The sequence below is a fragment of the Hemiscyllium ocellatum genome, chromosome 34 (genome assembly GCF_020745735.1).
Source record: "Hemiscyllium ocellatum isolate sHemOce1 chromosome 34, sHemOce1.pat.X.cur, whole genome shotgun sequence".
NCBI lineage: Eukaryota > Metazoa > Chordata > Chondrichthyes > Orectolobiformes > Hemiscylliidae > Hemiscyllium > Hemiscyllium ocellatum.
The window spans coordinates 29,915,771-29,932,414 of NC_083434.1; the positions used below are offsets into that span (position 1 = coordinate 29,915,771).

A 16,644-nucleotide genomic window follows, 5' to 3' on the forward strand; every position below is an offset into this window, starting at 1 on the left:
AGGAGTCCCAAGGTTTTCTCTCCACCTCCAGAAGCCTGACTTCTGGCCACCTGAAGTGAGGTGAAAGGGGAGACGGGGACTTCCACTTGTGGTCAGGTACTCTGCGCCTGCTCAAGGCACCAAGATTCAAAGGGTAAAGGTTTCAGGGGAAACGGAGGGTGTGGTGTCTGCTGAAAACCAGCCCCGGCATACCTCTGGCCACCCAGAACCACACTACCTTCCTCTCCTGATGATATAATCTTCAAAATCTCTATTACAACCTCACTCACCTTTATTAGTCTGGCCCTCTCCCCCACAATGATCCCAAGTCTCTGATGGGTGCTTTGAGGCCAGAAATGGCCATTTCCCTCCAGCTCTGGTGGCTTTCATGGGTCAAGGAACTCAACGAACTCAACCACAGGGTAGACCCCATGGTGACTTAGACTTAGACTACTTAGTGTGAAAACAGGCCCTTCAGCCCAACAAGTCCACACCGGCCCTCCGAAGAGCAACCCACCCATACCTACTTCCCGACGTTTACCCCCTCACCTAACACCGTGGGCAATTTAGCATAGCCAATTCACCTAACCTACACATTTTTGGACTCAGAGGAAACCTACCCAGACACTGGGAGAATGTGCAAACTCCACACAGACAGTTGCCTGAGGCAGGAATTGAACCCCGATCTCTGGCACTGTGAGGCAGCAGTGCTAACCACTGTGCCACCGTGCTGACCACTAACCACATGATTCCTTGCAGCACCCACTCTTGTTAAGAGTTTTCTTACAGTAAGATCGTTTTTGTTTAGTTTGCTTTCATTTAGTACACTGTTTTCTTGGGAATAAATTGGGATAACTTTATTATACTCCTGATGACCATGAATCACCACCCAAAGCCCCGGACGTTCTGCAGGTTGCTTTTACTTTAATGAATGATGAGTACCTTTCTGTTGTTGCCAACAGACAAATCTGAGCCAATTATTGCAGGATTATTTCGCACCCCTTTCCAAATTGTAACATTATTTTGAATAAGTGTACAAAAATATTCAGTCATTTCATCGACTCCTTAGGAACACCCCAGTCGCCAAAGATTCACTTTAGTTGATGGAAAAATTAATAACCAAATCTCTCATTTCCCACAGTTTTGTTAAAAATGAGATGATTAAAAGTTCACAGTCATACACAGAGAAATGGACCCTTCAGTTCGACCAGTCCATGCTGAACATAAGACCAATTAGACTATTCACACCTGCCTGCTCCTGGCCCACATCCCTCCAAACCTTTCCTGTTCATGTACTTATCCAAATGTCTTTTAAAGTTGTAACTGTGCCCACATCTACCAATTTCTCGGATGTTTATCCCACACATGAACCACCCTCTGTGTAAAATAAAATTGCTCCTACAGACCCATACACACTCGCAGACCTTCTCTCATACACAAGCCCTCTTTCGTATGCTCACACATACACTCCCATGCACATACGCACCCTCTAACAGACTTATACTCCTTTACTCTCACATACATACACACACCCTGTCACAGACACTCATCACCACCCCCCCACACCAATACACACCCACATGCATATGCAAAAAATGTTTGTGGGGTGAATTTGTGTTGGCAGAATTACATTTTACTTTGCTCGAAAGCTGTATGAATCCATATAAAAATCTGTAAATCCATTTTTTGGATTAGAATCAGTCAGAACATTGTGGCACAGTCTCACCCAGGGCATCTCATCATCAATGCATTATCTGGGCCAAAGTGGCATCTATTGTTCGTTTGAGAATGTAACTTTTAAAAAGTTCTGCGATTTACATATGAAAGAATTGAAACCAACATGCCCATTCTAAAAGATGGGAGACTTAACAAACAATCCAGGTCTTTTTCAATATATAATTTCAGTTACATCACACTGTAACCCTTTGCTATAAATTCTGACTTATGATCTTATATTCCACAACCATCTGATGAAGGAGCAGCGATCCGAAAGCTAGTGTTTCCAAATAAACCTGTTTGACTATAACCTGGTTTAGCTGGTTTTTAACTTTGTCCACCCTAATCCAACACCAGCACCTCCTCCATGTAATTGTTAGAAAGTTGAATATCACTCTTGTGGAAAGATTGCATATGGTTTTTAGGGGTTGTGACTATCGAGAGAAAGAATGTCTCAAAGGACAGATTGGACAACCATGAAAACTTTTCATAATAAAATGTAAACATTATTATATCATCAATTGCATTGTTTTCAGTCGTGTTTCCAAATCTCCTGACTTGATATTTATCTATCACTGGATTGTTGATGAACCAAATTGTTTCTGAATCTAATAGTAGAATGTAGCATCAGCCTGCAGAAGAATCTTCTGGCAACTCCTTTTTCTCATCATATTGGCATCCTGTCAGTTAATAAAGCTTTGTAAGTGGTACATTGTAAATTTTGTTGAATGCATTTATGCCAGTGGTGCTGTGTTTCCACAGAATAGATTGCCTCATGAAATGCAGCATATAAGTTCAGGTTATCTCCATCTGGGAGTAAGTAAATACCTGTGTTTATGGGGAAGACAGAAGGGAGTTCAGTCAGTTACCCTGCCTCATTGATGGTTCAGTCAGCAGTCTACGTTGTCTTGTGTTGAGTCTGTGGCACAGAAGGGTTCAAAGTAAGACAAGAGCATCCTGACAGTTTTCTCTATGTCTCTTTTTTCATGGACAATGCAGCAAGATGAGTTGGATCAAAGGGTCTGTTTCCATGCTATCCATCTCTATGACTGAGTTCAATGTGTAGTTCCTCATACGGACCAAGAAGGTCTCAGCTTTGATCTGGGGTTAACATTTCAGCTCCAGTAAAATTAAAATCCAATATGTAGCCCTTTCTGTGTACAATGGCTGGAAGGATAAGGGCTTGCAAAGCCACAATCTCTGCAGTCACAGCAGGAGAAACTATTAAGGAGTTGTTAGCATTCTTGATCCCAGTTATGAAGGGTCACTGGACCCGAAACATTAAACCCTGTTTGCTTTCCATGGATGTTGCTAGACCTGCTGAGATTTTCCAACATTTCCTGTTTTTGTTTCAGATTTACAGCATCTGCAGTTCTTCCAGTTTTACATCTTTTGATTTTTGTCCTTTATATCAGCAATTCATTTAGGTTAGTTAGAAAAGACAAAGACAGCAAAAGTTCCTGCTCAAGTCACAATCTCTCCTTGTTACGTTTATATGTGGATACTGAGTGAACATCTTCAGAATAGGGTAAGGGAATGGGATCAGTTTAATGGGTGAAAGATAATTTAACACAAGGTCCTTGTGTGTTTTTAACAGGACCAGGTGACGTATAAGAGGTTTTTAAAATTGGAATTAACTAATTTAACTTGTCAGGCACTGAGGAGAACAAGCACATCTGCAATGTGAGTTCAGTCCATCCTGCAGTCTCCAAACTGTAACTGCAATCAACTATGTAGCCCTTCCTGTGTACAATGGGTGAAACAATAAGGACTTGCAAAGCCACAACCTTCCCAATCACAGCAGGAGAAACTATTAGCGAGTTATTAGTATTCCTGCTCCCAGATCTGTTGCAATTCTATAATCTCCAGTTAGGAAGAGTTGCAGGAGCAACTGGTCTGCTCCCTATGGGTATGAGAAGTTGTAAATCTGTCCTGTGTGGACTGAGAGCTGCACTTCACCCGTCTATTTGAGTACAATGCACTGGAGACCCATTACCAGGTGTGTGCAGTGAAGTTGGGATTTTACACACCATTTATCACGCTATAAAGGAAAAATTGTTCATTTCTGTTCTTATCAGTGACAGTAACAAACCCATTCCTGCTGTCCTTGATAAGAGCGTTCATCAGCTAAACTGTGCCAGAAAGAAAATTGTATCCATTGCGTGCAACATTCATCCGGTGTAAATGGAGCCATAAGTGTAAAAGGTTAACTGACACAGAGTTTCATTGCATTGTGTGCACGTAGCAAGTTGAAGGTTTGTGCCACAGTCCCACGCACATTGGATTTAGAGTCTCGGAACCCATGTGGGGGTTATGGGGGGTTTGCGCAACAGGCGAAGGACCTGTGACTGAATGGTGCTTATATGATATCGAGGGAGGTTTGGGAACTGGGCTGCAAGTGGGCCTGAACATTTTGAAAAACAGGTTTTTTTTAAAAAAGGGAAACGTTAATTCACCACAACAGGAAAGTAAGTGACAAAAGTTTGTAATCAAAATACTGGTCTGTAAACACTAATGCTAGTACAGAGCTAGTTGACAGTGAAGCAGGTTGCAAATTCATTGGGATCTGTCTTGCACACTCAGAGATATTAAAAGTTTGCCTTTATCAGCAGCTTTGGTTAGTCTCATTTCCAACAAGTCACGCTTGATAGTTCCAAAGGTATTGAGGTTAATGCTTTCCGTTAATTAGAAAATACTTTTAAAGAGCACGGCCTTTGCAGAGAAAAACTGATGGTTTTCTTGTGGCAGTAAAACAGATGCTGAAACATACAAAACTGACATTGTGAAGTAATGTGGCTTTAACAGTATCTAAGAATCCCTCCTCCTTCTGTTCCTGTTAGTCTCTGCCAGTGAGCAAGAGCCGGAGCCTGAGACGGAGCCTGATCCTGAGCCTGAACCAGAGCCTGAATCAGAAATCGAACGAGAAACAGAGGTGGTCACTGAATCAGGACCTTCAGAGCTGGAGACTCAGCAGGGAGCTGACCGTGAGCCTGAAGAAAATGCAATCTTGAGCGAGAAGGAGAGGCAGAATGAAGAAGTGAATGAGAAAGATAACTGCTCAGCGTCCAGCATCTCATCAGCCAGCAGCACTTTAGAAAGAGAAGAAAGGGAAGACAAATTAACCAGCGACAATGAAACTGGTAACAACCACATTTTCTGTGCATCTGTAATACTACACTGTGTTAAACAGTTCTGGGTAACAATTAGTAATTGCAGGTTGCTGTGTTGTACTAAAATAGATAACTTACTATGCTGCACCACACAGAATATGCCTCAACATAATTATATACCAGCTTTCATTGAATCAGATTAGTAGCTGTGAGTAACGTGCAAGTTTCCCGTACAGAGTAAACATTTTCTGAAGGATACATCGTGATGTGAATGTTTTCTTTGTGTTGATTCTGTTAATCTCTCTCTTTTTCTTCCAAGTAGATACATGAAACCTGTGTTTATTCTGATGACTGAACAGGCTAAGGGTCCTAAATAACAAATCACTGGTTTTGATCCTGACCAAAACATACTAATGTGTCAAAAACAATAATTCAGTTTCGTAGCATCTAGGGAAGTGAAAGCCCCAGGAGGAGTGGAAGGGAGACATACAGTTTCCTCCCTCAGTTTGTAGTGGGAGGGTAAGCTGAGCAGGCTGCGAAAAAGATTTTTGGGATCATTGACTTCATAACTCAATGTCAGACATCACCAGCTCAAACGCAACAGGTAAGAGTCCAACATGTTTTATTTGAAATCACAAGCTTTCAGTGCAGTGCGATCTTCCACAAGCTTGTGACTTCAAATAAACCTGTTAGACTATAACCTGATGCCGTGTGACTTCTGACTTTGTTCCCCCTCCCCCAGTCCAACACCTGCACCTTCACGTCATTCAAAATTCAAGGCATCCGATACATAAGCAAAGAGGTTGTGCTAAATCTTTGGCACATTAGTTAGACCCCAAAAGAGTATTATTTGCAAACTTGTGCAGCACATTTGGTGAAGAAATTAGAAGGGGTACAAATGCAATTGACCAGAGTGGAGCCAAAAATGTAGACTCAAGGCAGAATAAAATGAAATTGTGTATGAGGCAATTTGATAAATGGTATTCAAAATCACCAATATTGCAGAATTAGGTGCTCTCCGTGTTGCTTCAGTTCATGGATTAATTACTCTCATTACTTCTGACCTTGCCAGATCAGCTGATGTGCCTCATGTTGCTTTTACTGGCACCGCAGCCTCTGCCATTATTCATTTCTCTTGGAAATAGAGTATTTGAAATGAGGAGGTTGTGAGCGGTCAGTGATTAATGTTCACTCACTGCAGTTTGTGTCCCTTATAGTGCCTTCATACTTTAAGTCTGTGTGTACATTGTCATTTTCCTAATAAAAATCACTGGGCGATTTAGAGAATCTATAGGGTGCACAAAAACATCTTGATTTGCCCCTCCTTGTAAGGAGGGAATATCTCATTCTATTTGTTTCTCCTCTGTATGGTGCGTACTCAGTAACACTGCATCTCGTGCAGTTACTCAATGCAATCCAGCAACCTGTGTGATTCAAAAGAGCAGTCACAGCATGGAGTCCATCCATTAAGGATAGCAATTCAGAAGCAGAGCTGAAGGCAGTTTCTGATAGCTGATGGAAGAAGCATATGCAACCAGTTATAGCAACTGAGAAGTACTACAATGTTTTCTGAAGCAAGTGGGCTACGCAAATAATAATTCTTCCTCCCCACTAAATATTTAAACACCATAGAACTAAATGAGACACAATTTAGGATCTATTCATTTCAAGTTGTGTGTCATTTAGTTCTGTAGTATCCTGTCTCCCAGGAATGGGATTGAAGTTGCCTGGGCTCACTTATGTGATTCCACCACACTCTTGTTTTTTAAAAAAAAGAATTCTGTCAGTCTGGTATGGATTCCGACCAGGATTCCCATAGGTGGGAAGGGATATATATCCAAAACATGTAAAATACTTGATGAATCCACCAACGTAGAAATCAACGTGCCTCCGATGATCTGAGTGTGTTTTCATTGCATTCGGTAATCCTTGCAATGGCCATAAAAATATTTTTGTTATATATATTTATACCCCCGTATAAATGCAAACACTTTACAAAGTTTAAAGGAACGAGTAATTCAATGTACTTATGATACAATGTTCTCTGCACATGCACAGAAACCCAGGGAGATTTTTTGTTCTATACCATATCTTATCAACTTAAAGCGTCCATTTTATTTGAAGACTACAAAGCCACATTGAGATTAAAGGACTGTGATGCTAAAATTTAATTGCGAAATCATTTGTCACCCAGGGAACAGTAAAATGCTTAATACTAATTTCTACTAGTTCTGTTTCTTTTTTATTATATGCAAGATATATCTGTCTCCAAGCCCGCACGTCTGAGAACTCTCAACAGCTGGACACACTCACCATTCCTTTGTTAATGCATTGCTGTAATTTATCATTTTCTTTTTAAAATACAATAGATTTATAATGTAGCTTAAGACAATGGATTACACTCCTGGAAAAAGAAGAGGTTAAGAATTCCAATGATTCCTACAGTAAAGAAAGCAAAACAAATTGGCTTCACTTATATTCAGCTTAATGTGCTAGCTTCACATTGCATTAGGAAACAGTTGGATTTCTAGCTCCACTTTATGGGAAAGTTACTAAAGATCTCTGCTGAATTCTAACACTCATGTCTTTTTTTTAAAATTTGGACAACAGGTAAATGGACGCAAAGCATTAAGGAAGTCAGTGTAAATGAGCAGTGCAGCAACATTCTCAATAACAAACGGTTCATGCTGGACATGTTGTATGCGCAGAACAAAAAGACAGACGATGGCGAGGAAACAGAGCTCGAGAGAAAAGAGGAGGAGAAACAAGAGTCCCTGGCCACTCTGGCCAGCCGCATCAGCATTCTCCAAGCCAGCAAGCAGGCTTGTGAGGACAAAGTGAAAAAGATGGAGATTGACCATCTGGAGAACCATGGCAGTGTGAAAGCTTTTACTGACAAATTTAACAGCGGGGAGCTGGGTAAAGGGCACACACTGTCTGATTCTGAAGTGAGTGCGAAGCCTGTGGATAAAGTGACTGCACAGCCAAAAAAAGAATCCGACTACATTTGGGATCAACTCATGGCCAATCCGAGGGAGCTAAAGATCAAAGATATAGACTTCACAGACTTGGAGGAGGATGATGATGTGGATGTGTTGGACATGGAGAACTTACTGAATTCTGGAGACTCAATACTTCCGCCTCCGCCCCCTCCCCCGCTTTCTTTTGTGGGCTTGCCTCCCCCTCCCCCACCACCTTTACTGTACTGCCCACCTCCTCCTCCAGTGCCTGGAGTGACCACACCTCCACCTCCACCTTTTGCCCCTCACCAAGTCATGGGGTCGCCCCATCTGTCCAGGAGTGAGCCAACATTTATCAAGAAGAAGAAAACTATCAGGCTATTCTGGAATGAAGTCCGACCGATTAATTGGCAATACAAAAATCACAAGCGATGCCGAGAACCCCTCTGGACCCGCCTGGAGCCGGTAAAGTTGGATGTATCCAAACTGGAGCATCTGTTTGAATCAAAATCCAAGGAATTACCAGTCACTAAGGTAATGAGCAGTTGTAAGACATTAGAAAATTCTTTTAGGGGACACTAAGGGAAAAGCTGTCAACAATCTGAATAATGCTGATATAAATAATATTGATTTCAAATGGATCGTGTAAGGTGTTAGTTTTCAATGTGAAGAATAACCTTTTTGATAAGTGGGTCTAAATAGGGCTGAGGTGTGAAGAGATTTGGAGATAATGATGCAAATTGTTAAAGGGAGCAACGCATATTAATCAATCAAAGCATAAAAATCCATTGGGGTTCATTTTTGAGTGGAATAAAATTCAAAAGTAGAGATGTGAAGTTAAACTTGTGTATGACCTCAGTTATGCCATACTTGGACTGCTGTGTACACCTCTGTTCACCATATTACGAACATGTGAATTCAAAGTGAGAGAAGGCCAAGTGGCCCCTTGAGACTGCTCTATTATGGCTGACCTAATATGGCCTCAGCTCCATTTTGCTCCTTATTCCCTATACACACCCTTTTGAGTTATTTGTGAATGAAGAATCTGTTTACTGTGCTCAAGAATATTCAACGATCCTGCTTCCAACATTTTTTCTGAGGAAAATAATTCCACAGACTTTCAAACCTCAGAAAAAAATGTTCCCTTCATTTATCTATGCTAAAACTACGGAGGTATGGCATTGAGGATACATTAGAGGTTTGGATTAGGAATTGGCTGGCTGGAAGGAGACAGAGGGTAGTAGTTGATGGACTATGTTCATCTTGGAGTGCAGTTACTAGCGGTGTACCACAAGGATCTGTTTTGGGACCATTGCTTTTTGTTATCTTTATAAATGATCTAGAGGAAGGGCTTGAAAGCTGGGTAAGCAAGTTTGCGGATGACACAAAAGTCGGTGGAGTTGTGGATAGTGAGGAAGGAAGTGGTAGGTTACAGCGGGATATAGATAAGTTGCAGAGCTGGGCAGAAATGTGGCAAATGGAATTCAATGTAGCTAAGTGTGAAGTCATTCACTTTGGTAGGAGTAACAAGAAGATGGATTACTGGGCTAATGGTAGGCTACTTGGTAGTGTGGATGAGCAGAGGGATCTTGGTGTCCATGTACACAGATCTCTGAAAGTTGCCACCCAGGTAAATAGTGCTGTGAGGAAGGCATATGGTGTACTGGGCTTTATTGGTAGAGGAATTGAGTTCCGGAGTCCTGAGGTCATGTTGCAACTGTATAAGACTCTGGTGCGGCCTCATCTGGAGTATTGTGTGCAGTTTTGGTCGCCATACTATAGGAAGGATGTGGAGGCATTGGAACGAGTGCAGAGGAGGTTTACCAGGATGTTGCCTGGAATGGTAGGAAAATCTTATGAGGAAAGGCTGAGGCACTTGGGGCTGTTCTCATTGGAGAAGAGAAGGTTTACGGGAGATTTGATAGAAGTGTATAAGATGATTAGGGGTTTAGATAGGGTCGACACTGAGAACCTTTTACCGCTAATGGAGTCAGGTATTACTAGGGGACACAGCTTTAAATTAAGGGGTGGTAGGTATAGGACAGATGTTAGGGGTAGATTCTTTACACAGCGGGTTGTGAGTTCATGGAATGCCCTGCCAGTAGCAGTGGTGAACTCTCCTTCTTTATGGTCATTTAAGCGGGCATTGGATAGGCATTTGGAAGTTATTGGGCTAGTGTAGGTTAGGTAGGATTCGGTCGGCGCAACATCGAGGGCCGAAGGGCCTGTACTGCGCTATATCTTTCTATGTTCTATTATCTGAAATGAAACTCTTTTTAGTTTCAAACTGTAGCATCTAGTTCTGGTCTATCTCACATGAGGAAGCAACCTTTTCAAATTTGCTTTGCCCTCACCTTTCAGGATCTTGTAAACCTTAATGGAATGACCTCTCTATGTTTTAAACTTAATGATACAGAACAACCTGTCCAACCTTTTCTCCTGGGATAAATCCTACATCCCACTAATTAGAAGAATGATCTTTCTCTGGACTGTACATTAGAGAAATGGTATAGAAGCACTGGGGAATAGTACTTGAAAGAGAAGATGCAGTCACCCTCTAACCTCCTATACTCCAGGGAATGCAGTTCCAATGTTTGCAATGAGTCCAAACAGCCTAGCCCTTGAAACCCTGGTGAATCTTTGACATTCATTCCAAGGTTTGATATTTAATCCATTTCACTTCAAAGAAAAGTTGGGGGGACAGGCCCTGATAGTTAGAAAAACATCAAGCTTGGATCTTCCTGACATCTCTACTGTCTACACCTCCCAGCACGTGGTTCTGCGAAGAGAAGGAGAGGTAGTAATCATTAATTGCTAGCAATTTTGCCAATTTTGGTGCTTCGGGAACAATGTGAATAACCTATCCAAATGAATCTGCATTAGACCTTGAATTGTATTGCAGCAGTGATGCATGCCACCTCTTTGGATTAGATTTAAATCCAGAGCCCCATGGTGAACTGAAACCTTTCTAATTTGCTGTGTCAATCAACAGGCAAGTCTTTCCAGCACCCGGAATACTCTGCTTTGAGTTCTCCAATTTCAATTAATCTCCCTCCCCAACCCCTGACTCTCTTCCTAACCCAATCCCCTCACTGCCACTGCTCCCTGCCACCAACCAGATTCATTCCTCCCATTGACCAACCAGGTCATACCCTCTGCCTGTCTTCATCTATCCCCACTTCACCATCCTGCCTCCACCTCCCTCTTTATCTGCAGCTCCCCCTGCATCCACCTGAAGAAGGGTTACACCCGAAACGTTGACTTCTCCATCACCTGATGCTGCCTGGCTTGTTGTGTTCTTCCAGCCTCCTGCCTGTTTGCCTGATGAAGGGCTTTTGCCCGAAACGTCGAATTTCCTGTTCCTTGAATGCTGCCTGACCTGCTGCGCTTTAACCAGCAACACATTTTCAGCTTTCAATATCTTGGGTCAGACATAATAGCTGCAGTCATCCATTCTTGAATATCTATGTAATGTTATGCAGGCACATGTTATAAATCTTTGATAAATTATTGGCTGAACATCAGCTTAAGTATCGTGTCCATTTCTGGGTACTGCACTTCCGGAAGGTTGGCAAGTTCTTGCTGAGAGTGCAGAGATTTTCTGGGATGACATTGAGGATCGGGCATTCCAGTTCCATGAAAATATGAACGATGACAGAATTAATCTAAAAGCAGAGAAGATGATGGGAAGGTTTTATAAAGGTATTGAAATTTTTGCAGGATTGACTGCTGACATGGCAGAAGCAATTCTGTCAGAGGGCATGGATTTGAAGTAATTCAGAAAAGAGGCAGAGGAAATTTCAGTTTTGTTTTTATGGTGAGAGATATAATGATTTAAAGTACAATATAAGAATGGGAAAGTGGAATTAGATTCGGTAATATTTTTCTCAATTTGAACGGGGGCAATTTATAACATCGGGGAAAGAGCGAGTAAGTGGGGCCGTGAAGAGCTGACAGCAGCACAAAGAGCTGAACAATCTGTTTCTGTGCTATAATATTTAATGATTAGCAGTAATGCTGAAGTTGCAGTACAGTAACTGGGTTCCTGTCAGTATCACTGTGATGCATAACTCAAAAATGGGAGTTGTATTGCAAAGTACATTTTGGCACTGTGGCACTCAGTTTGGATCAAAGAGACTCTATTGAATGGGTATACGGAGAGTTGCATGTAGCTACACTCCTCGGACAGATAAACCTGGGGACAAATGAGTGTCTCCTTTCTCTAAGCATTATAAAATTATCATGTTTTCAAGGTGTCAGTGGACCTCGTGACAACTAGATAAGTTTTTAACAAAATGAATGTACCATCACAAAGACTGATTATATTCCCCTCATGAATATAGAATCCAGAAGTAGACGGAATAAGTTTACGATGAGAGGGGAAAGATATAAAAGAGACCTAAGGTGCAACTTTTTCTCACAGACGGTGGTACATGTATGGAATGAGCTGCCAGAGGAAGCGGTGGAGACTGGTACAATTGCAGCATTTAAAACCCATCTGGATGGGTTTATGAATAGGGAGGGTTTGGAGGGATGTGGGCCAGGTGCTGGCAAGTAGGATTAGATTAGGTTGGGCTATCTGGTTGGCATGGACAAGTTGGACCGAAGGGTCTGTTTCTGTGCTGTACATCTGTCTCTATAACATGGATCCAACCCTTCCTCGGCTCATTGGCTGCTGAAAACCTCACCCATACCTCTGAGACTTGACTGGTTAATGTTCTTGTGACTTATTTCCTGTGTTCTACCCTCCATGAGCAAGTGAATCCAAAGACCTGCTGCCCTTCTAGATGGTGGCAGATGTCGGTTTGAAAGTTTAATTCTGAAGGAGCCTTGATTAGATATTGAGGTGATCTTGCAGATGGTTTACACTGGTGCCACTGTGGATTGGAGTGTGTGCATGCTGAAGGTAGTGGATGGGATGCCAATTAAGCAGGATGCTTTCTTCAGGAATGTATTGAGCTCCTTGAATGTTGTTGAATCCACGCTGATCCACTCTAGTGAGTATTCCATCTCCCTCCTAACTTGTGCCTTGTCGTTGCTGGACCAGCTTTGGAAATCAGATGGTGAGTTGCTCACCACAGAAGTCCCAGTCTCTGATTTACTCTTGTGACCACATCATTTATGACTATTCTGTTTTAAGTTTCTGGCCAATAATAAACACTAAAATGATTTTCATGAGGAATTCAATAGTAATTCCATTAAATGTCAAGAGAAATAGTTAGATTCTTGATGGTGATGGTTAGTTCCTGGCATTCATGTGGTATGAATGTTACTTGCTTGATGCCAGCCCAAGTCTGAATGTTATCCATGTCTTGTTGCATTTTGACATGGACTGTTTCTGAGGAGTTGCAAATGCTACAAAACATTGTGTAATCTTCAGCAAGCATCCTCACTTCTGACTTTATAATGGAGAGAAAGGGATTGAAGCAACTGAAGATGTTAGAGCTTAGGACCCTACGCTGAGGAACTCCTACAGTGATGTTCTATGACTGAGATGATTGACCTCCAGCCATCACAATAATCATCTTGTGAGCTTGGTATGGCCCCAGCAAGGGGGGAAAGTTTCCCCAGTACCTACTGGCTTCAGATTTGCTAACGAGCCTTGATTCCAAGCTCGAACAATTGCTACATTGATGTTGAGGGCAGTCAGTCTCGCCTCATCTCTTGTTTTCAGCTTGTTTGTCGGTGTTTGTAGCAAGGCTGTAATAAGGTCATGGACTGGATGGCCCTGATGAAATCCAAACCAAGCATTAGTGAGCAGGTTAGTGCTGCTGCAGAAGTGTCTCTTGGTGGCATTGAAAATGACACATTTTTGGTGCAAGGTAAGTTGTTCCAAAAGCATAATTTATTCAGTGCTAATTCACACTAATACAACAATGTATTCCTGAAAGCACACAGTGGCGTGCTAATTTTCAGTGTAAATGATTGACAGAATTTAGCCATTTTAATGTTGAATTTTCAAACTCCTTGCTGTGTTCAGGTACCTGTGGTTGACTGTCATACATAAAAGACCTTGCATTTATAGGTTCTCAAGCACAACCTTACGCCAGTGAAATTCACAGCAAATTTTGACCAAACCCGAGGTGGGTGCAAACTTCATTTTGATTTGTGATTTATGACACTTGAGGAAATTTGGAGCCATTCCCTTGTCCTGCAGAGGACAGCTGATACAGAAAAAGGAAAAGAAAAGGCAGTTGTCCAATGAGATTGGCGTTGAACTCCATGTTTGGGACAAGCCAAGCAGGTTTAATTTTCAAATAATCCACACGATAAGCCCTTGAGATATGTTTAGCTACTAACTAGATATGAAACTAGGTTAATGCTTCATTTTGTGGCACTGACTATGTTTCCCCCTTTTGACGACCACCATAACCATTCTAAATAGTTTTGAATAAAGTTTATTCTCACATTTAAAACCTAAAATTGAAATGCTCTCGATGTTGGAAGTCAGCAATAAGATCAAAAAATGAGGGAAATGCTGATTTCATCCAGTAGCATCTGTAAATGAAAAAGAGACCGAATTAAAGTTTTGGATTGGTGAGCTGATCTGAGCAGGCATCTACCTGAAACAGTAATTCTATCTGTCTCTCAACAGACGCTGCCTAGACCTGCTGAGCATTTGCGGTTTTCACTTTAAAACCTAACTGAACATGAAGCTCCTTCATGTATTACATTAATCCCTCAGGCTGTCACAGTGGGACATATTGCAGGGATAAATATATAGAAGAACATTTAGCCTAGTTAACCATAATAGAATCAAGATGGCAAATAATCATTTCAGTCTTTCAACTTATCCAACCTCTAGACCTTCAATACAAAAGACAGGGTTTAGTTGTCTCCAGTAGGAACCCTTCTAAATTACCTATTTTCATTCCCCCTCAGCAAAGCAAGTTTTTAAATACCCATCATACAATCATCTTTATAATTACATGAGTTTTAGAAATTACGGACCAGATTGGTTTGAGGACTGTTAGCTCATCAATGCGTGTTGGAATTGTTTCTACGTGTTTAGGTTGTGGATGCTTTAAGTGAGGATGACAGGGCACTGGGACCTTGGTGAACAATCGAATCAATGATGCTTTTAAGTATTGGAACTAAAGCATTGAGGTTAAAATGGAGAAACAACTGAGGAGGAGGTGAATTAAAATGTGCATGAATTCACTGTCAAATCAGGTACCAAAAAAAAGTAGGGAGGGAAAGAAAAATGGCATGTGGAGAGAGAGAGAAAATAAATGAAACAGGCAAGGCAAGTAAAACAGTTTTTTAAAATTAACATGTTACTTTGTTTATAATCTCCAGCAACAACTCGACCTGAGAAATGCAACTGCGCACTTAGAAACTGTTCTCTTTCTGTGCATGAGAGGTCGGTAATCACTAACACTTTTCGCGTTATTAAAATGATAGCTATGTTTCTGATCACTACACTGAATTCCCTGTGGTGGGTTTAATACAGGATTAAATTGCGAGTCCGTGAAAATGATGAGGTGGTTATAGAGTCATAGAGTCCATCAGCCCAAACTGATCCTTGCCAACCAAAATGTCCGTCCACGCTAATCCCATTTCCCTGCACTTAGCCCATACCCTTCTAAACTTTTTCTAGCCATATATTTGTCCAAATGCCTTTTAAATGTTGTTAATGTACGCACCTCAACCACTTCCATGGGACAGTTCATTCAATATGTGTACCACCCTCTGTAAAAAAAAAAGTTGCCCTTCAGATTCCCTTTTATGCTTTCCCCTCTTACCATAAACTGATGCCCTCTAATCCTTGATTCTCTGGGAAAAGGACTGAATGCATTCACCCTATCCATGCTTCATGTGATCTTATACACTTCTGTTAGAACCCCCCCCCCCCCTCCGTCTCCAATGCTCTAAAGACAAAAGTCTTAGCTTGTCCAACCTCTTCCTATCCTGTTGAGTCCTGGCCATATCCTTGAAAATTTCTTTTGAATTCTTTCCACTTTAATAACATCCTTCCTATAGCAAGGTGACCAAAACTGAACACAATACTCCAAGCGTTGCTTCAGTAACGTCCTTACAATTGCAACGTAACTTCCCGAATTCTATACTCAATTTTCTATGGAAGTTAAAGGTTAACCGGGAGATACAATGTTAATAAAGCTAAGGGTGGAGCTGCACAAATCAACTTACAACTTGTGATGAACACTCTTGCTTGGACATTTTTCCTCTAGAAGTTTACTGGCAGTGAATATCATTGACATATTGTAAACTTGGGCCAAGGTTTAGATTTAGGTTACTTACAATGTGGAAACAGGCTCTTCGGCCCAACAAGTCCACACCGACCCTCCGAAGAGCAACCCCACCCAGACCCATTCATTAACCCCTTCACTTAACACTACAGACAATTTAGCATGGCCAATTCACCTAACCTGCACCTGCAAGATATGGAGAATCCATCCGAGATTCTTACCTGAGATTTTGAAATGCTTTGACCTTACCGGCAAGTGCCATGATCTCTATGAAAAACTTTAGCATTATTGTGTATTATCCCGATCAGTGCTCCCTGTCATAATTTGTTTTATAGGAAACTCAGTAGAGGTTCATTTGGATCGTTGAATATCTAGACTGGTTAGACCTCAGTTGGAGGACTGTGTACTGTTAGTGCTACACTATAGGAAGGAGGTGAATGCATTGGAGAAAATGTAGAAGAGTTTTCCAGGAATACTAAAGAGTTATGAGGGAAAGTTCAAGAAGTTGGGAATCCTTAGGAAGGAGATGGTGAAGAGGAGATTTGGTAGAGATTTTCCAGCTGAAAGGGGTCTGGGCTAAGTAGATGGGGAACCAAACTGCTGCTTGTGCAGGATTGAAAACTAGGGGCATAGTTTTTAGTGTTTTGCATTAAAGGCAATGAGAATGCT

The 16,644-nt window shown here is 41.5% G+C and overlaps 1 protein-coding gene across 3 annotated transcripts in view; it reads left to right on the forward strand.

The window, feature by feature from the left end:
- The window catches only part of fhod3b (formin homology 2 domain containing 3b), a 609,516-nt gene that overhangs the window by 518,787 nt on the left and 74,085 nt on the right, over positions 1-16,644 (forward strand). For all 3 annotated transcript variants that reach the window (XM_060850278.1, XM_060850279.1, XM_060850280.1), the window contains 2 exons: positions 4,536-4,835; positions 7,416-8,299. In XM_060850278.1, the coding sequence (XP_060706261.1) occupies positions 4,536-4,835; positions 7,416-8,299 (1,184 nt within the window). The remainder of the gene's footprint in view (positions 1-4,535; positions 4,836-7,415; positions 8,300-16,644) is intronic.